General features: G+C 34.7%; 2 protein-coding genes across 2 annotated transcripts; one reads left to right on the top strand and one right to left on the bottom strand.

The window, feature by feature from the left end:
- Positions 1-4,297: 4,297 nt before the first annotated feature.
- LOC132562520 (dnaJ homolog subfamily C member 21-like) lies at positions 4,298-21,753 on the bottom strand. Its single transcript, XM_060227265.1, has 17 exons — positions 21,613-21,753; positions 20,793-20,917; positions 19,585-19,713; positions 19,125-19,219; positions 18,808-18,933; positions 18,341-18,514; positions 17,871-17,921; positions 17,060-17,139; positions 16,524-16,636; positions 15,904-16,012; positions 14,296-14,460; positions 6,778-6,921; positions 6,338-6,413; positions 5,989-6,038; positions 5,545-5,634; positions 5,179-5,221; positions 4,298-4,491 (listed from the first exon to the last, which is right to left on the bottom strand). Exons 2-17 carry the CDS (start codon positions 20,905-20,907, stop codon positions 4,339-4,341), a joined length of 1,713 nt encoding a protein of 570 aa, XP_060083248.1. The 5' UTR covers positions 20,908-20,917; positions 21,613-21,753; the 3' UTR covers positions 4,298-4,338.
- Positions 11,519-12,623, top strand: LOC132562521 (uncharacterized). The gene has a single exon (XM_060227266.1). The coding sequence runs from the start codon at positions 11,652-11,654 to the stop codon at positions 12,402-12,404; it is 753 nt and encodes a 250-aa protein (XP_060083249.1). The 5' UTR covers positions 11,519-11,651; the 3' UTR covers positions 12,405-12,623.
- Positions 21,754-22,289: the final 536 nt, after the last annotated feature.

Raw genomic sequence — 22,289 nt, 5'->3', positions numbered from 1 at the left:
ATGTCGAGCTGGCAAAACATTCAAATTCTGAATGTTGAATGTCTAATGTCTAGCTGGCACAACATTCAAATTCTGAATGTCTAATGTCTAATGTCGAGCTGGCACAACATTCAAATTCTGAATGTTGAATGTCTAATGTCGAGCTGGCACAACATTCAAATTCTGAATGTCTAATGTCTAATGTCGAGCTGGCACAACATTCGAATTCTGAATGTTGAATGTCGAGCTGGCACAACATTCAAATTCTAAATGTCTAATGTCTAATGTCGAGCTGGCACAACATTCAAATTCTGAATGTCTAATGTCTAATGTCGAGCTGGCACAACATTCAAATTCTGAATGTCTAATGTCAAATGTCGAGCTGGCACAACATTCAAATTCTGAATGTCTAATGTCTAATGTCGAGCTGGCACAACATTCAAATTCTGAATGTCTAATGTCTAATGTCGAGCTGGCAAAACATTCAAATTCTGAATGTTGAATGTCTAATGTCTAGCTGGCACAACATTCAAATTCTGAATGTCTAATGTCTAATGTCGAGCTGGCACAACATTCAAATTCTGAATGTTGAATGTCTAATGTCGAGCTGGCACAACATTCAAATTCTGAATGTCTAATGTCTAATGTCGAGCTGGCACAACATTCAAATTCTGAATGTCAAATGTCTAATGTCGAGCTGGCACAGCATTCAAATTCTGAATGTCTAATGTCTAATGTCGAGCTGGCACAACATTCAAATTCTGAATGTTGAATGTCTAATGTCGAGCTGGCACAACATTCAAATTCTGAATGTCTAATGTCTAATGTCCTGTTGGCACAACATTCAAATTCTGAATGGCTAATGTCTAATGTCTAGCTGGCACAACATTCAAATTCTGAATGTTGAATGTCTAATGTCGAGCTGGCACAACATTCAAATTCTGAATGTCTAATGTCTAATGTCGAGCTGGCACAACATTCAAATTCTGAATGTCTAATGTCTAATGTCCTGTTGGCACAACATTCAAATTCTGAATGGCTAATGTCTAATGTCGAGCTGGCACAACATTCAAATTCTGAATGTCTAATGTCGAGCTGGCACAACATTCAAATTCTGAATGTCTAATGTCTAATGTCGAGCTGGCAAAACATTCAAATTCTGAATGTTGAATGTCTAATGTCTAGCTGGCACAACATTCAAATTCTGAATGTCTAATGTCTAATGTCGAGCTGGCACAACATTCAAATTCTGAATGTTGAATGTCTAATGTCGAGCTGGCACAACATTCAAATTCTGAATGTCTAATGTCTAATGTCGAGCTGGCACAACATTCGAATTCTGAATGTTGAATGTCGAGCTGGCACAACATTCAAATTCTAAATGTCTAATGTCTAATGTCGAGCTGGCACAACATTCAAATTCTGAATGTCTAATGTCTAATGTCGAGCTGGCACAACATTCAAATTCTGAATGTCTAATGTCAAATGTCGAGCTGGCACAACATTCAAATTCTGAATGTCTAATGTCTAATGTCGAGCTGGCACAACATTCAAATTCTGAATGTCTAATGTCTAATGTCGAGCTGGCAAAACATTCAAATTCTGAATGTTGAATGTCTAATGTCTAGCTGGCACAACATTCAAATTCTGAATGTCTAATGTCTAATGTCGAGCTGGCACAACATTCAAATTCTGAATGTTGAATGTCTAATGTCGAGCTGGCACAACATTCAAATTCTGAATGTCTAATGTCTAATGTCGAGCTGGCACAACATTCAAATTCTGAATGTCTAATGTCTAATGTCGAGCTGGCAAAACATTCAAATTCTGAATGTCTAATGTCGAATGTCGTATGTTGAGCTAACTTCACACAGCTGATATAATGTCTTTAGTTCCAGACCAAGGAAATCGAAAAAGGATAGATGCATCACCAGTCAGACAAATATAAATCCATATAGTACAAGTCAGCGTGATCTACTTAAAAAGTCTACAGCGAGACAGCAGTAACTTTACCGTTTCTCAAGTTGTAAACAAAATGTTAGAACCCGCATCTTTTTATTTTGGCGGAATACTTTTTCCTAGTTTGAGATGAATACCTCGTCGAATATAAGATTCTGTAGTTCTGGTTTTGGTTGAGTTGAAGCGAGAGCATTGTTCTACAATCATGGTATGGTTCATCAGATTCTGCGTGAAAGGTTTTGTGTTGGTGTTATTCGAAGGTATCTCGTGGTGCAAGACGACGTCCTAGGTTGTGAATAAAACAAAACACCGGAAATATGATCCTCTCTTATCGTAGCAGTAAATTTGACAAATAAAAACCCCAAGTCTAAAATATCCTAATTTGATTCTGCAGATGTTGACATCCGTACAAGTTATTCTTATAAACGTATATGTACATCATAGACTGATTAAATAACAAAGATTAAGGCAAGTCTAACCATATCTAAAGTTTCAATTCTAACCAGATTAGATTTCAAGTCTAACCAGATTAGATTTCAAGTCTAACCAGATTAAAGGATTAGAGTCTTACCAGGTTCAAGGTTTACAGTCTTACCAGATTAATAGTTTGGAGTCTAACCAGATTAAAGGTCTCAAGTCTAACCTGATTAATAGTTTGGAGTCTAACCAGATTAAAGGTCTCAAGTCTAACCTGATTAATAGTTTGGAGTCTAACCAGATTAAAGATCTCAAGTCTAACCAGATTAAAGGTTTCAAGTCTTACCAGATTAAAGGTCTCAAGTCTAACCAGATTAAAGGTCTCAAGTCTAACTAGATTAAAGGTTTCCAGTCTTACCAGATTAAAGGTCTCAAGTCTTACCAGATTAAAGGTCTCAAGTCTAACCAGATTGAAGGTCGGAATTTAACGCACTCGTCTTTCATCAAGAGGTTTGATATCCAATTCCCAGAATAGTTTCATCATAGACCCTGGCAAGGTGTCAGAAACATAAACTGTATTTAAGCATATAAAAGATGCTCTGAAGATTATTCTGGTGAAAAACTTGTGTGGAACATCTTCGGGGCCTACTGAAGCATCGCATACTATTTGAAAGAATTTGCTTTTCAATATCAGCGAATTCTTATTTTATCTTATTTTTCCACTCTTTGTCTTATGACAGGATTTTTTGGAATTGAATGAAAATGAATTTGACAAAATCATATGCCATAATAGATACTGAGGTAAGAGTTGATTTTGAGAATTATTCCCCAAACATTTTAAGAAGAGGTGTTGGAGGGGGGAGATATTCTGTTCAACTATTCCTCTTGTGATTTTTATAAGAGTGCCGTTCTCTATATCTTAAAATTATGCTAGTTTGTAATGCAGGGCATGTTTACAGCTGAAATAGTTACTGGAATATTCTTCTAGAAATGGAACTTTTTAAGTCTGGCCTTGTATTTGCCTGTTCAGCAATACAGTGATTCTATAGCTGGTTAATAGGGTTGTTAAATGCCTCTTCCTCCATCGTCTGTGTTAAGACAATATAAGAGAACCGCATCATCTGTTAAGGCCATTAAAATCCTCTAAGATAATTGAAGGCTTACATCACTTCTAACTGGATCAGTTAATGGTGGTGAAGATCAGTTGATGGTGGTGAAGGGGTGGGGGTTAAAATGAGCAATTAGTTACCCATCTGAGTAGTGTAAGGATATTGCAATATCTTGTAAACCATTTGACCATTTGTGGGAGAATTTGAAATTTTACAATATAATGCATACAAATAACTAAACATTTAAAATGAGAGTTTAGTCACTTGCAGCTGACATTTTGTGTTAGCAGTTAATGTAATGCCCAACAATCTCTGTTATTATCATGTTTCCTGTTTTCCAAGTCTTTCACTGAAACAATATAATATACCCAATATATGATCACAAGAGGTAGATATAAAGGCCCCATGGGGCATTAGGTTGGTTCAAGTGATTTCAGTGTAATATAACAGCAGGATGTTTAGATAAGCCCTGTGAGTGTAGAGTGCACATGTAGTCATAAAATTAATTCCCTAGATCAACACTATATAATATTTTCTCCATTTTTGTTGAATTTGTTGAAGATAGGCTCTTCCCACTGATGTAGTCAACTTAATTACAGCGGATTCTACCGGACAAAAATTCCGTCTCCATGTGTTGTATGAAAATAAGTCATCAGGAACGTACAAAGTAGTGGTATTTTGTCTGTTAGAGTTTTGTGATGCTATTGTTGAAAATTTAGTACACTTGGTATGTTTCCAAGACTCCATTTGTTTCTTCTTTCATCATACAAGTAAACAGATGTAGACACAGCATACACAGCTGAGAAAGACAAGAACAAAAGCTTGTATTTGTACATAGATTTAATGGTAAAAGATGATAGACTTATGTCTACTGTCATCTCTTTCCTTTGCGTTTGTTTTTTCTGTCTCGCTTCGTGGTTTCTTGAGGAGGTACATCCAGTCGGACGGCATGGCCCTCTTTTTTTATATGATCAAACATTTTGTTTCTTGTTGGAAAGACACCGCTACATACATTACACTTAAAAATCTGAAAACAAATACATTAAAATTTTTTTTGAAATAAATATGATATCGTGATTTCGAGAAATGAAAACAGACTCAATGGCTAATAAGTTGAGATATTTTGTAACTTAAAAAGTGATTAATAAAAGTTTTCATAAAAATTCAGTAATTCGGTGCCTCTAATAACTATAGGTGTAAGAAGGATTGAAATTAATTCATTGTTGATAACACTTGTACTACACCTCAAAAAAGGAACTCTAAAATGGCTGTTTATGTTTTTGGCGACATTATTAAAAATCCTATGTTACTTGGGTCACTGTTGCCTAACTAAGTTGAAATGGTTCAGTGGTCTGGAATCATTCCACTATATACAAACACATAGGTACCAGATGTTGGGCCTGATACATGTAAAGCTCAAATATGTACGGAATTTCCTGTCAAGCATAAGTCAATTAACTAAATTAGGATACCCTCCATCTCAATCCTACTTAATCGCTTCTGGAAATATATCAGTGCATCAGCCCTACTTTATCCTGAAATTCTGAAAACTAATGGTATGCAGCAAGATAGTTTTGGACAGGTATGCACATGCCAAATATTCCACAGACCAGCCTTGGTCCTGGTCTGTACCTGGTATTTTTCTTGCACGTCTAACCGTTTCAAGTGACCTTAGTATATCAGGAGTGTAGGAAAAATGCAGATTTAAACTCACCTGTGCAGGTTTTTCATGTCTTATATTTCCAGAATGATTATCACTGAAAAAGAATATTATTGAAATAATTTTTATTTGCCTGATTCACATAATTTAAAAAATCAAATAACAATACAGATGGAACAGAAACATGTATTATATCAGGCTAAGAAAGTATACAGATGAGTTTTAGTTACAAGTAAAAACACAACAGTCATACTCAGTACCTTTGATATTGAAAATTCTTTCACATAAAAATTACATTAAGGGCAAATCTATACAGATCTGAAGAGTTCTTACTTCTATTTGGTGCTAAGTTAGTTAGAACCTTTAAAATCATATCTAGTTTAATCTTAAAGATGACTAGTTCACATCTATAAAACAGACCTTTGAGAGTTGTGTGTGGCTGCAATATCTTCAGGCACTTGTTCTCCATTATCAACTGCTGTTTGCTCCCCATCTACATCACCATTAGTACTGGCAAATGATAGAAGAACAATCATACTATCTTACCATTAAATCGCCTAGATGCTCAAACTTTAATGATTTAGAAACCAGTGTTTCAGTTTGAAAATCACATTTTGTCTTTAGTTTCAGCATCTGTTTTATTTTTGTTTTTATATTGAGCAAATTTTTAATTATCCCAAATGTTCTTTACATGTAATGGTATTATGGTTACTATCACTAACTTCTGTTAAATATGTCAATATCATGTAATATTTGACTGGTAAATATTAAAATCTAGCTTTCCATTTTATAAAGAAGTTTTGTATATTTAAACTACTGTAGTCCTGATGGACAGTATACACCTAGTATAAACCCAGTATATACCTTTGTGCCTCAGCTACACTTGCCTCCTGGTTGCTGTTGTTATGGTTGATCTGGGAAAACCAAAGATCATTAAACCAAAAGTCTGCAAGAGTTGTTCCCCTTAGCACTTCAAATTTTCAAACTTGGATTACTTTTTGTTAAAGGATTATTGTAAAACATTCATCAGATTCATTCAAATGTGATGCTCAACCTTAAATAGAAATTGCTGAATATTTAATAAAAACTAATAAATCTATTGTGACTGTATGCAAGCACAAGAGTTCTTCATACAAAATTAAGAATATCTCAGATTTTTCCACAACAAAAAATGTACAACTGATATTTGTTTTTTTTTTCATAGTGAACAAACCTGAGATTCCTCAGTCTTTAAACTTTCATCATTTTCATTGCCTTTCTTTTTCCACTTTTTTTTTTCTCTTTCTTTTCTGTAACAAAGAAATATCACTAATTAACCAGTGCTAAATACTCAAACGTAAGTGATTTGGCTTGAGCAAATTTGTATTTCTTATCCACCAAAGTATCTGCAGACGATTTTTAAGGAATGTGAAAATATGCCAATTTTGATGTAAGCCCATTAAGCTAACCTCATGTGGATGGCAGGCCCTCTCTTTTAATAACTTAGGTTCTCTCCAGGATCATTCCGGCTAAGTATCATCAAAATCCGTTCAACGGTTATTTATTTTCACAGTGAATGATGAAAACACAATGGTTATTGATCATCCTAACCTATTTGATCACACAGATGGACTCAACAGAATTAAATGTATATATACAGTATAATTGTCTGACCTGGTGTCCTGTGTAGTAACTTCTGTCTCCTCACACACCAATCCATTAACTGCCTTAGAGAGCTCATCTTCCTCCTCCTCCTCCTCTTCCTCTAATGTGGCACGCTTTTGCTGTTTCCTTTTTTTCTTTTGCTTTTTCGACAACCTGAACAAAAGTAGTTGGTCACATGTCATTTATCAAATAACATTGTTTTTTATATCCCTCAGGATTGCATATCTTCACTGTTGTTTTATAAGTAGTCAGGCATTCATTCTCACTCCCATGGGAGTCTCCATGAAATATTGATAAATTCATCCTGTCTTACACATAAAAGTGGTGTTCACCTGAAGATGATTCCAGGTTTTTGAGGATGTAAACAGTTTAAAACTGACTCATGATTGATCACCCCTTGTGAAGTCATTCTGATGATAGGATACGGAGAGGGGAGCTACTACATACATTCAAGTATCTTAACCAAGAACACAACAGTATAGGACTGTCTATGATGTCAGTTTCCTGATAAACACGGACCCAGGTATGGATCAAACCAGAACACATCTGGGATTTTAACACGAGGTCACAAGTCTGATGCTCTGCCACTTGAGAAAGCACAGCTTAAGAGCAGAAAGGGCCAAAGATGTATTAATAGTGACCATGACACATTAATTATATAATAGCAATTACTGTTAAGGTCATGTTCAATATAATACAACTCAACTAGTGACCATAAGGTCATATTATATGCTCTCCTTAACAAAAGCCTAATGAAATGTTATTATTTAGGTCCTTTAACAATCTGTATTACGGTTTGTCAAATTGTTAGAGAAGGAGTCCATCATACGATCGTCACACAGCCCTAGTGCCCATACGATCGTCACACAGCCCTAGTGCCCATACGATCGTCACACAGCCCTAGTGCCCATACGATCGTCACACAGCCCTAGTGCCCATACGATCGTCACACAGCCCTAGTGCCCATACGATCGTCACACAGCCCTAGTGCCCATACGATCGTTACACAGCCCTAGTGCCGATACATGAGGAAGTTGCTGACAGTTACACAGCATGTGACTTTAAAGTAGGGTGGGATAGTGTCTCATCAACAACTGTACAGAACTAGAACACAGGCACATCTAAATACAGGGACAACAATAAAACACAGGGAGATGAAAATTACAAACAATAGGAACATTACAATAAAAAAAAACATATACATAAGGATAACAAAAAAACAGGGAAAAAACAAACACAACATAGGGACATGACACTAACAAAAAACAAGGAAAAAACAAACACATAACACAGGGACATTACATTAACAGAACACAGGGAAAAAACAAACACATAACACAGGGACATGACATTAACAAAACACAGGGAAAAAACAAACACATAACACAGGGACATTACATTAACAAAAAACAGGGAAAAAACAAGCACATAACACAGGGACATGACATTAACAGAACACAGGGGAAAAACAAACACATAACACAGGGACATGACACTAACAAAACACAGGGACTTGAAAATAACAAAACACAGGGACATAGGGACATGAAAATAACAAAACACAGGGACATGAAAATAACAAAACACAGGGACTTGAAAATAACAAAACACAGGGACATAGGGACATGAAAATAACAAAACACAGGGACATGAAAATAACAAAACACAGGGACTTGAAAATAACAAAACACAGGGACATAGGGACAAAAATAACAAACACATAACACACAGGGACATTAAAAATAACAAAACACAGGGAAAAAAAAATAACAAAACACACATAACACAGGGACATGACATTAACAAAACACAAGGACATGAAAGTAATAATAGAACACAGGGACATGAAAATAACAAAACACATGAAAATAACAAAACACAGGGACATGAAAATAACAAAACACAGGGACATGAAAATAACAAAACATAGGGACAAGAAAATCACAAAACACAAAATTTTCTGGATAAGACATACAGTATAGGAATTAATACACAAGTTTTATAGATAAGACATGTAGGAATTAATACACAAAATTTTCTCGATAAGACATATAGGAATTAATACACAAAATTTCCTCAATAAGACATATAGGAATTAATACACAAGTTTTATAGATAAGACATGTAGGAATTAATACACAAGTTTTATAGATAAGACATGTAGGAATTAATACACAGATTTCATAGATTAGACAAACATGATTTTTTTTTCTAAAGATTCAATCATTCATCTTACCAATATATATCTTTAATTATGCGATAGATTATCTAACAAAAGTAATACCCATGGGATATGGCCAAATCAATACTATTCTAAATCAACAGCTTTCCTAACCTAAGGCTGCTTTCCTTGTCAATATGATTATAGTGTGTGACTGCATCCACTAACCCATGTTACTTGTAACTGTATATGAATTTTGAAGGAGACAGAAAATACCTGATCTTTGACCCCATGTTGAAGAGAGGTCAGATAACAATGTTAGATGTTCACATGTCTTCTATACAAAGCCTGACTGACAGTATACAAGTAGCTCTCCATGGCTACCATAAATATCCAGAAAGACACTACCTCTCTCTAGCTACTATAAATATCCAGAAAGACACAGTATAAATATCAAAAGAACTTACCTCTCTTTAGCTCTCTCTCTTTATGGCTCTCTCTACCATAAATGTCCATGAAAGACCATAAATATCCAGTACCTCTCTCTCTCCAGAAAGACACTACCTCTCTCTAGCTACCATAAATATCCAGAAAGACACTACCTCTCTCTAGCTACCATAAATATCCAGAAAGAACTACCTCTCTCTAGCTACCATAAATATCCAGAAAGACACTACCTCTCTCTAGCTACACCTCACTGTAACTACCATACATTGTTTAACGATTGATGCATGTCACTACAAAAATAAGGTAACATCGGTATTTTCATTGCCACCTCGTTTTTAATAGGAAGTTCTCATATAAATATCTCGATCTCTCATCTATAAGCTTAAGATCTAAATAAAACTGACATCAGCCATTTTGTAACAATCTACCATTCTCTCTATCAATATTTGAGCTACATGTATGAAATTGTTGTAGTCACCCTAAATATATAACATGACAAACATGAAGGAGTACACCTCAATGAAATCTAATTACACTGTTCACCACATGTTTACTATAAAGCTCTGGAATGACATAAAATTTTAAAGGCAAGCAGATATTGTCAGTTATAATTGTTATACATCTTACATCGGGTATTCAATAAGACTGAAACTTTTCCTGCATGAAATAAAGACACATCATACCATAATAGCAAAACTTTTCAGACCCACTATCTTGAGGAGTGAGATTGGGAATTTCAATTTAAAGGGCCATTAAGGCTTGCCAAGTGTTTGACAACTTTGGAATCTTTTGTAAGGGTTGAGATCCCACTATCATCTCATCATCCAAGGCATGTATGATACTTGTGTCATACTGATTCTACAATTGTACCTCTTTATCAGATCACTGACTGGTCACAATATATAGAAACATATACAGACTCAACCCTAGGATAGGAAACATTAAACTGTCATCCTCAAACTGATACCCCTCTTCCCCCTCCCCCTACTATCATCACCCACCAGATGCAAGAGCATATATGGTTTCAGTCACAGTGTAAGACATTGAATTTCTCTAGACTCTAGGCTTCATCTAACCAAAATTGTCACACACACCAGTGTTTAATTAACTGATTACCATGACAATGAAAATTTCTGAATACAAAATATCTGCATGAACATCTACACATGACCTCTTCATGCTCCTGTACCGATTCATTGAAACTGTTTCACAAGTTTGGTAAAAGTTGACCAGATAAAACTTCATACAAAAGCTGGTATTTAATGAGCTGGCAACCATGACAAACAAAATTTCCGCTCAAAAAATCTACATGCTCATTTACACGTGGTCCCTGGCATTTCTCTGTAGTTCATAGAAATCAGTTCTACCTGATTCCAGTATATTCTCCCTAACATCACTGCATGGGGCTATAATAACACAGAATGGATGAATCTTGTAGTGACTGATTATTTTTCTCTAATCCAGCAGGTCTTCAAATGTAGGTAACAAAGATGTTATTAAAAGGAAGCTGCCCTGGTTGCAGTGATTGCTAATGTGCTGACAGTATAACCTGTGCAATCAAGTGTTAGTTTTAGACCACTTTCCCCAAGAACATGAGTTTGAGATGCACTGGTGGTGGGAGATGATGCCAGTTGGGTTAGTGGTTCATTGTGATAGAATGTTGGTTTTACTCAATGGGGTTTTCCTCCAACAACCAAAACAACATGTTTTCCCTAAGCTGTGTCATGATAAAGCTCTAGAGCTTATGTTAATTGTTAATTTGGAAACAACACAAAATAAAAGGCTCAGAAATGCTTGGTTTTGTTGATGTGATTCTTAAGATTGTTCATGTAATATACAATTGTAATATACAATTGTTTTACATGTAAATGTGAAGGGAGGTTCCCAAATCTGAACTCAAACAAAATAATCACACCTGTTAAATTGTGGCTAAAATTATAGTTCAGGGTAAAAGATTTTTTTTGTGGTATGATTCAAATAAAGCATATTTACATGAACAACTATGGTATCTAGGGAGGGGGTAAACACTGCTGCATCTAATTGTTAATACAATACAACAGGATACAATTATTTTGTCAGGAAGAGTATATAAGGGCCACACAATACGTGACACTTCATACCTTATAGCCCAGCACCACAGACAAGCATCACAAGTGACAGGGGATACACATCCCAGTTAAAGCCAGTCTGTGAGAAAACGTTTTTGATCAAGCTAGACTTGATATTGGAGTGTGTGTGTGTACTCATTACTTCAAAACAAGGCCTTTTTAAGACAATGCTTTGGTCAGTGGTGTTTGTACTCGGGCCTATGTCAGTACTGACTCTGCCCACCACTACACAAGTGTATACTGACCCCCCAGCTGCGACCAATCCAACCGTTTCTTCTGTGCCCCTACCCCAAGGGGAACTGGAGCTCATCCTGGACACCCTTCTGACTCAGGTAGACAGACACAACACCTGGCTAGAGACACTACAAGAAGATGTCTATGGCCTCGGTGATTCTGTAGAATTACATTCGCTTGACCTCCAGAAACTCAAGGAGAAATTCCACAAGATAAATAAGGAACAGAACAAATCTTCCAAACAAAGCAGAGAGGACAGCAAAGGCTCAGATGAACATCTCTTATCACTTGACAAGTCATCATGGGACAAAAGTGGATCATCCCAGGATTCCTCTAACTATGTATATGATGAGGAGGACTGGGAACTTTTCAGGAACAAAGAGTATGAGTTCATGGAGAAATACGGCACAAATGGCAACAGAAGAAGCAAAAGTGAGAGGACTGCTTCCGAAAAGAACTCAGAGGAAGAGAAGACATATGGAAACAATGTACCACAATATACCAGAGAGGAACAAAGTTACAGGGAACAACGTGTGTACGACAACACTAATGAAAGTAGCGAGGAAGGGACAGTTCATGAAAGTCATAGCTCACATGAGAGTCAGAGTGACAGCAATGAAGAAAATTATGAAGATCATGATCATTATGAAAGCCATGACAACAGTGATGGACACAACTCAAAGTAACAATAATACATAATATGTACCAATATATATAGTTGACCTGAGTTAAAAATGACAGGAATTAAAATTCTAAGGAATACATTGACTATAAAAACATAATCTTGTTCTCTTGGTAAGTGTTTGATCTTTTACGTTATCTTCAAGTTTTAAAATATGTACATTTTTTGTATGGAACTGCAGAAACATGAAATATTCCATAATTTTTAATAAAAATAAGTCACATGACTGTTGAGAAATCCTTTGTTATTCCATTGTTTGATTAGATTGGACATTGCATAATTAATTGGTTGAACAAAATAACGATGAAGTCACCAATGGAACTTGTAAGAGATAATACCCATATATTTTCAGTAAGACTTTTTCTTATTTCTGTACTCACATTTGTTTGTAACAATAACCAGCTGGTATATTTCTGTACTCACATTTGTTTGTAACAATAACCAGCTGGTATATTTCTATACCACATATGTTTGGTACAGTAACCAGCTGGTATATTTCTATATCTCATATGTTTGGTACAGTAACCAGCTGGTATATTTATGTACTCAAATTTGTTTGTTACAATAACCAGCTGGTATGTTTCTGTACTCACATGTTTGGTACAGTAACCAGCTGGTGTATTTATGTACTCAAATTTGTTTGCCACAATAACTAGCTGGTATGTTTCTGTATTCACATTTGTTTGTTACAATAACCAGCTGGTATTTTTCTGTACTCACATGTTTGGTACAGTAACCAGCTGGTATATTTCTGTACTCACATGTTTGGTACAGTAACCAGCTGGTATATTTATGTACTCACATGTTTGGTACAGTAACCAGCTGGTATATTTCTATACCACATATGTCTGGTACAGTACTTAGCTGGTATATTTCTGTACTCACATTTGTTTGGTACAGTAACCAGCTGGTATATTTCTATACCACATATGTTTGGTACAATGTCCAGCTGGTATATTTCTGTACTCACTTTTGCTTGGTACAATAACCAGCTGGTATGTTTCTATACCACATATGTTTGGTACAGTTACCAGCTGGCATATTTCTACACCACATTTGTTTTGTTCATTAACCAGCTGGTATATTTTTATAGGGGAAATTTGACAATCAATGAATATCTAGCCTTCAGTGTATTTCAGCATATTTCATAGTTTAATATATTAGACAGCTGGTATATTACAGTAACCCTTACAGCTGTAGGATGTTAAGCAATACAAACCTAAGTTAAACAGTATTACAATGACTTGGTTAAGTTACTAGAACCATGGTTAACTAGTACTACATTGACTTGGTTAAGTTACTAGAACCATGGTTAACCAGTACTACATTGACTTGGTTAAGTTACTAGAACCATGGTTAACTAGTACTACATTGACTTGGTTAAGTTACTAGAACCATGGTTAACCAGCACTACATTGACTTGGTTAAGTTACTAGAACCATGGTTAAACAGTACTACATTGACTTGGTTAAGTTACTAGAACCATGGTTAACCAGTACTACATTGACTTGGTTAAGTTACTAGAACCATGGTTAACCAGTACTACATTGACTTGGTTAAGTTACTAGAACCATGGTTAAACAGTACTACATTGACTTGGTTAAGTTACTAGAACCATGGTTAACCAGTACTACATTGACTTGGTTAAGTTACTAGAACCATGGTTAACCAGTACTACATTGACTTGGTTAAGTTACTAGAACTATGGTTAACCAGTACTACATTGACTTGATTAAGTTACTAGAACCATGGTTAACCAGTACTACATTGACTTGGTTAAGTTACTAGAACCATGGTTAAACAGTACAACATTGACTTGGTTAAGTTACTAGAACCAGTAAACAGTATTACATTGACTTGGTTTAGTGACTAGAACCATGTATTAAGGTACTCACTTTTGTTTGGTATCCTCTTCCTCCTCACGAGGCTCTGTACCAGGGTCTTCTCCGAGGTCTAGTCCATCCAGAGCCTCTGCCAGCTCTCCGTCCTCCTCCTGCATCTGTTGTCGTAGAAATGCAACATTTTCTTTGTGTTTCTTAGACCGCTCATGATTTGAAAAACTGAAAATAACAATTTCAATTTATACATCATCTGTCATAAGATGAAAAGCTATACAACAAAATTATCATTTTGATGGAATTATCAGGGATTTTATATGGAGAAAGCATATTCTGCTTTTTACTGTCATGCAACTTCAACATCGAAGGGCCAATTCCAAAATATACATACACTCTAAACCTTTCAGGTAAATCATGAAAAAATAGTAGGATCTAAATGTACCACCCTATGGATACTTTGGACAAGTGTGGACAGATAAAGAATCCTGAGTACCGTATTTTCTGGGTTATAAGCCGCACTGGTTATAAGGCAGAGAACCAATTTTCAATGATTTTTCAATTTGATCCTAATATAAGCCACACTGGAATAAAAGCGACACCCTTTCCTACAATATAATGACCACTATTGTTGACATTCCCAGTAACAGATAACAGAACACAGTTCTTATGACATGGTAACTGTTACGCTGTTCACTGATACAACAGACAACAGAGGGCGATTTATCAAGGTCATCAGCGAATCATTTAATAAAGTTTGCAAACGAATTATACACCAATAATCCTTTATTTCAATGATGTAATTCAAAAACGCAAATAGCAAATATTTCACTCCATTTGTGTCTGTACTGTTGAATATCAACGAAGGCACTTGCATGCTGACCAAATTCTTATAGTCCTATATCATTTCTTCTTATAACATACATGAAGCCATTCATGTCACAAGCAGAGTGTTTGCTCTAGAGTTTGACCTATAACCTGATGACTTATTGATCCCAGAATGCAAAAGGCTATTGTAAACTTCCGCTGTGGCTTCCAAGTAACTACGAAAGTCCATAGGATTTTATTGTGATTCATATTAAAAGGTATGATTAGTTAAATACACAAAAATGATGTTTTTATTTCAATCTTCAATTTATACTGTATAGGATAGCTAATGACAGTTCTAGACGATCTGCAGCTTCTTATGATACAGGAGTATACTGTCTGGTACTGGTGCACTGGTACACTTCCCAGCTTTTTTGTTTCATCATTCCAATTTTTTTTTTTGTCCACATATAAGCTGCACAAGTATATAAGCCACACGCCAGACTCACAAGGAAAAGAGGTGCAGCTTATAATACGGAAAATATGGTACTTATTATCACTGTGACACACCCGACTCACAAGGAAAAAAGGTGCTGCTTATCATACGGAAAATATGGTACTTATTATCACTGTCATACAATATCAAATGAATTCTTATGCAACTTAGTACTGTAATTAAGAGACTTGGACATGATCAGAGTTTGTCGATAATCTTAAAATGACAGATATTAACCTAGCAATTAATTGGTACCTTAAAATAAAGTCTTAGATTCCATCAAGATATATAACAAGCATGCAAACGAGACATGTTTACACGTGTGTTGAATCTAGGATTCTGAAAACTGCTGTTTAGGTACTCACGCTTTATCGCTCTTGAATGCCTTGTTACACGCTACACAGAAAAAATCATCATAGTATTCCTCTTCTTCCTCCTCCTCGCCTACCTGGACCCCTTCCACATCGCCATCATCTTGAAAATCACAAGAACACATGATAACATGATATTGAAAACATTCATCAAATATCACAAGATTTTAATGGAGAATTTAACTCAAAATAAGTGATAAAGCTGTAACTTTTGTTCCAAAATCCCACATAATCCTTAGTGTAATGAAGAAAATCCCTTGTCCTCATTTCTGAAAAGGCCTTTGCTATATCAGTGATAAAGACAAAACATCAACCTTCATGTGGAAAATATTCACCAACTACTGGATACAGCTTGATTATAGATTAAAACCTTACTGCTTTGTTGCTTGTTTAATAAATCAGTGGGTTTAAAATTTTTTTAAGAATTTGTCTTTTTCTGTTTACAAAACTGTTACCCACACTAACAACAGCTTTCCTACTTTAACCATATCCATTCCTAATAAACCACAACTACTTAAATGCTTCTAAAAATTATTATGAAAAACTATTTTTGAAAATAATTCACTTCAGTGCACTACATGAATTTTAAAGCAAAATATAAGAGTAATTTATACCTTCTCTATGTGTTTCACCAAACTGGTGGGAAAGACTCCTCTCCAACTTCTGTAAGTCATCCTCAAGCTCTGTCATAGCTGACCAATCTGTCTCCTTGTAATTCTCCATCTTCCTAAGAAACCAGGGCCAATCTTAATATTTGGTATACTCAGTGTAAAAATGATTCATTGAAAAGTGTTCATATTTTTAATGGATACTTGCATCTTCAGGTGTTGTTCATTTCAAAGCACCTGTTGTATCTCATCTTACAAGGCTTCTTCTTAATCTTGAACCTCATTATAAAACAAAGAATTCCTCCAGTTTCTACTGAGAAATGTTAAATGGTAAATCAAAACTGATCTGACACAAAACATTTGTGAAATTTTACCTTACTTTTATGTCCCTTTTCAACAACTTTGTATCTCTTCAATCGTCTCCATAGACTCATGTTTTTTTAAATTTTCTTTCCAGCCTTGTATGAATATAAAGTGTTAATAATTCCCATCAAAATATGTTAAAACTTAGTTATATATAATGGTGTGAAACAGAAACTTACTTCTGTCTCTCCTGAATCTGTCTCTCTCGGTTATCTTTGGCTTTCCTCTTTATCTCCTCATTCCTTTCTTCTAACAGTTTCTAGAACAAATTTTTACTCTCTTGTGTTTATATCATCATGTTATGATAAAAAAGTGATATGATTATGTGCATATCAAAGCATTATATTATTGCTTCAACATAAATTAAGGAGAACACAGAGAATACCACCACATACACATCCTACTTCCTGAAACAAATGGACACCACTATAGATCCCCACACTTCGTCTGACACTAAAGTTATGTAGCATAAAAATGAATCAGAAGGTGATGTCTGAAAATGGACAACTGGTCACCACTGAGGAAGCCTGCATAACCTAACTACTTGGTAAACAGACACTGCACAAGTTTGAACAAGGAATAATGTTTTTTTTACAAGTACACACAGAGTTTTAATATAATCAACAATTACTTGGAGGAAATTTTATCTCAAAAAGCTCAGTATTGCAACATATCTGGTAATCAGATATGCACATTCCAGTAAATTTTATTATCATCAAACTTCTTACTTAACACTATAACCATGAAAAAAAAATTCCATAATTTAATCAAAGACTTTGTTGACAGACATATCTACTAAAAACAAAAAAATCTATTTTGTTTTTAAATGCAGAGGAGAATATTCAAATATAACACAACTTTCAAAAGGCTCAAATGTATAATGACAGCATGTGGTACCCTGATACAAATGTATAATGACAGCATGTGGTACCCTGATACAAATGTATAATGACAGCATGTGGTACCCTGATACAAATGAATAGTACATACCTTATATGCTTGTACTCGTTTGTCTCTTTTCTTAATAAACTTCACCAGGGCCTAAAAGAAAGAATACAAGTTGATATCAAAACTGCGCTATTCCAGTCACACACTTAGGCATTCTTGTATAAGGATATAATGATCTAATTAAATTAGCAATTCAGCAAAGATTAAACAGTATTTGTTGTTTAATTGATACAATTTTTAATAATGATATACAACTGTATTTTTATATGAAATTTTTTAAAGAACTTGTACTGAATCATGATATATTAATTTTCAATCTTGTTCTTGAATTAAAATTGTGTTCTAATTATTTTTTCATTTTTTTCTTCTTGCAAATCTCAGTCATTTTTTGCTGAAACTCTCCAGTTTCATCTGATAACAATGTATATATTTATTTCTGAAAATAATCAAGATAGCATTGTGTGAGTGAGCTTGTCACTACATAAAATAATGTCTGAACTAAAAATACTAACCCTGATTTGTTCATTCCTCTCCTTTTTGGCAGCATCTCGCAGCTTCTTGTTTTCTGCCTCCATAAGCCTTCGACATCGACGATCTGGTGCCTCCCTTGTATCATACTTTTCAACCCACACATAAGATTTGGCTGTCTGGTAACTCTCCCAGAAATCATAAAATGGCTTCACCACCTACAGATACAACACGAGAAGTAATTCATAATAGCATTATTACTGAGTCTAAGATGTCATAATAAAGTGTAGGTCATAAACAGATCATCATATGGTTCATCATCTTGCTCTCTGATTTAGTATTGTCTGCCTTGTCTTAAAAAAATCTTCCAATGAAAGATTTGTTGATAATTCAGAAGCATCAATAAACATCATTGAAAAGATATGTAAGGTTTAAACCACAAAAGTAAAGTACATATGATGAACATTCCATGTTATACAGTACCATACGATGGTAGAAAATGGTAACATACTTCTTCATAGGAACTCTTGGAGTTTCCAAATTCTGGAAAATCACAGTCACTTTCTCTGTCATCCATGAAATGGTAATCTTCTTCAGATAGTTTTGTAAACACGTCTTGGTATACAGAATAAAATCCCTAAAATAAGTCAAACAGATAAAAAACTATTTCCTGTGTGAAAAAAAATCAGAATCTTATTATATGCAATGAAAAGCAACTCCACTTCAACAAATAAATAATTTCATAAAAACCTAAGAGATTTAAACATGAGCAGAGACAACAAATTAATCATTTCATTAGACTCCATCGAGACATATACTATGGCTTACACTTTCATCATCCCCGAATCCTGTATAACATGAAGAATTGAAGTACTGGAAAACATCCATACTATCATCTTCATAATCATCACCATGACCAAGACCTAAACACAAAAAAAAATTTGTTTCTAAACAAATCATACATCAATTAATTTGTCAATATTTTTAATGTTGATTAGTCATCAGGATGTATCATGAAGTCTTAAAGTTAATTAACATTAAAGGAATGATTTCACCATTTGTTTAAACCAATTTTTGCTCTTAAGAATGATTATAGTATACAATTTTGTCATCCATCAATCTCAATACTCAATAACAAATCACACAAATCAGTAAAATAATTGATTCATTCATAAATTGTATCAAATACCTGTGTAATAATTGATAATTATACAGTTGGGTTCGGTACCAGACATAGGGTTATTGCCTGATACAGTAAACAAAACTGTTATATGACAAACTGACTTACCTCCCTTGAGTATAGCTTCTCTATGTTTATCATACCATGCACGCTCCTGTGGGTCACTGAGTACATCATATGCCTGTTGTACAAGGCGGAACTGTGTTGTACATTCTTCCACATTGTCTGGATTTTTATCTACAAATGGCAAAGGAAGACTTCTTTAAGAAAATCGCATTTATTAAATGTACAATCCAAAATGTAAATATACTGGTAAGAAGTCTACAGAATTGTTAACATGGCAAGATCAGAGAAATAAATCAGTGTTTTTGTATCAAAATCAGAAGTCAATTTACTAAACCATAGTCTCTTATAGTATAATAGGCTTTAGACTATTAAGATCTCTGCTGTGATTATGGGGTTTCATCAAACAGAAGAAAACCTGATAAGTAATATGGAAGTGGTGTTCAGTATGTGTTTCTATGTAAATATCAAACATGGTACCTTGATTGATTTAAGATATCATGTTTGATATTTCTTAAACAATTATTTAAGGTAAAAGATATAATATTTGAATACAAAATGCCACTAAAAGGTAATTAAGAAATTACATGATATTTTAACAATGGAATTAATTCAATGCCTCTGTAAGGACTCGAACCCAGGTCCTCTGGCCTTCTAGTCTTGCGCTTACCCAATCAAGCTAAAAAGTTCTCTCAAGCCAAGCAGTATATTGCTTCTAGTATTTACCAAATTACATACTTCCCCTCCAAGAAAGAATTTGTCTGAGTTTTCATGAGATTACAGCGATGTTTGTGAAGTAACACTAAATATCATTTCTGATTCCCTATATTGGTGCCAATGTAAATGAGGTCATTACTTATTTTAATGCTTCTGCAAGGATTTGAACCCATCACCTCTGGCTTTCTAGTCTTACACTCAACTGATTGAGATTAAGAGAGGTTCTTTCTAGCTGAGTTGTATAATGTGACTAGTATTTACCAGGGTTACATCTTTTTATATCATGGCTGCAGAGCTAACAATTTTCATGGAAGCATCACAACACATTTTTTAACGAGATAATATGGCCCATGTTTTTAGTCATTCCAATGATCTGCAAACCCTTTGTTCTTTACAATAAAAACATTGTAATATTTTTCACTTTCAATGTTACAACATTGTAATATCTTTCACTTTCAATGTTACAAATTGATGATTTGTCAAAACCATGCATGTTATATACTCTCAAAATATATGCATGCTTCTTTCATGTGTACCTGGATGCCACTTGAGGGCCAATTTTCTGTAGGATTTCTTGAGATCATCAGCTCCAGCATCTCTCTCTACACCAAGAACCTCATAGTGACATTTCATTTTTGTCTTCCCCGCCATTTCTAGGTTTCTGTAATAGAAAAGTTCAAAAGCACTGTTATAATTACGAATATATGTTCATGAATATGAGAATACAGAATCAATGAGAATAATAACCTGGATGGAAGACCAAAAGGCCTTTTCCCAATTTTCATAAAGTTTGTTGAAAATAATTTTCAAATGTAAGCATTAATTCTCTTGCCTTAATCATGTTATACATTAATTTACTACATGTACCTATACATGTAGAGCCCTTGTTTCCTTTACTTATATAGATTAAAACCAGTGACTACACCCAAACATTGGCGAGATTCATGTCTTGTTCAAACCTCTGTAGTACATAGAATACTAAAACTAATTCAAAAACATCTACAGTACCCTTATAAAAGAAGTGAAGTGGCATCTTACTTGTTAGCTAAAAATTTGAAATTTGAACGAGTTGAATTCACATTATTTACGTCATTAATCTATATCACTTGGATATCTTAAAACTAATACAATTAAATTTGCTTTAACTACTGATTATCCCGTCTCTTAATCTAAACAAGGTTTTATTGTCATATCTTCATGATACAGTCGTGCATAAAATGGTACAAATGTTGTGAAATCCAACAATGAACAGATAAAATATCCTTTCAGATTGATAATTCAGAAAATTAATTCTGTTATGTGCGCTTGTATACAAGTTCACGCAAAGGTTGTACATGTGACCAGCTCTAACAATACCGTTAATGTTTGTCGCAGAAGAGTGACACGATAGTCCATACAACTGTATATTATCCCGTTTCTACTAATCCATTCACATATCAACACAACGCTGTAACCTAACAGCCAGACAGAACCACGATGGCACGTTACAATCCAAAGACGAGAGAATAGCCCGGAAGTTGCGCAATAACTTTCGGAAGTCTCTGTATTGTGAGATATTTGTATGTAAAATCCCGACGCACACAGAAATGTTTATAAAATCTGCTCTAACAAACGCGCCGAAATTTGCTTGATATCGTGTCTTGGCGGGTCATAATTACTTAAACGCTTTATGCATTATCAGAATATTCTAAAGCTTTTGCTTAATTAAGAAACACTGCTGATTTTAGAACTTTTCGTTAAGCTAAAGTCGTTTGAAGCTTCTATCACATTTGACCCCTGTGATCTTGAATATGGGTTAAGGTAAAACTTTCATAAGCTTCATTCCAGGAACCTTCCAGGCATATTGGTTATTGAGAAGAAATTGTACATGTAACTTTTAACAAATCTTATATAGGTCAAGGTAATTTCTTCTCACATTGTGACACTGTTCCAGGAACCTTTAGGACAAATATCATGATTCTACGCCTTTTGGTTAATTAGAAAAATTCTATGCCTTTTGGTTATTTAGAAAAGGTTTTTTTTTTAAGTTGCCA

Source organism: Ylistrum balloti, unplaced genomic scaffold (genome assembly GCF_031769215.1).
Source record: "Ylistrum balloti isolate Yb309-2 unplaced genomic scaffold, AGI_CSIRO_Ybal_v1 Utg371442, whole genome shotgun sequence".
Lineage (NCBI taxonomy): Eukaryota > Metazoa > Mollusca > Bivalvia > Pectinida > Pectinidae > Ylistrum > Ylistrum balloti.
Note: the sequence above shows the minus strand (reverse complement) of the source record. Positions and strands in the feature narration are given on the sequence as shown.

Coding starts and splice junctions, on each gene's coding strand:
- LOC132562521 (XM_060227266.1), top strand. CDS start 11,652: ATGCTTTGGTCAGTGGTGTTTGTACTCGGGCCTATGTCAGTACTGACT.
- LOC132562520 (XM_060227265.1), bottom strand. CDS start 20,907: ATGGCGGGGAAGACAAAAATGAAATGTCACTATGAGGTTCTTGGTGTA. Junction 18,934..19,124: donor GATTCGGGGATGATGAAAGT/GTAAGCCATAGT, acceptor GACTTATTTTAG/GGATTTTATTCTGTATACCA. Junction 16,013..16,523: donor TGGTGAAACACATAGAGAAG/GTATAAATTACT, acceptor GTGATTTTCAAG/ATGATGGCGATGTGGAAGGG.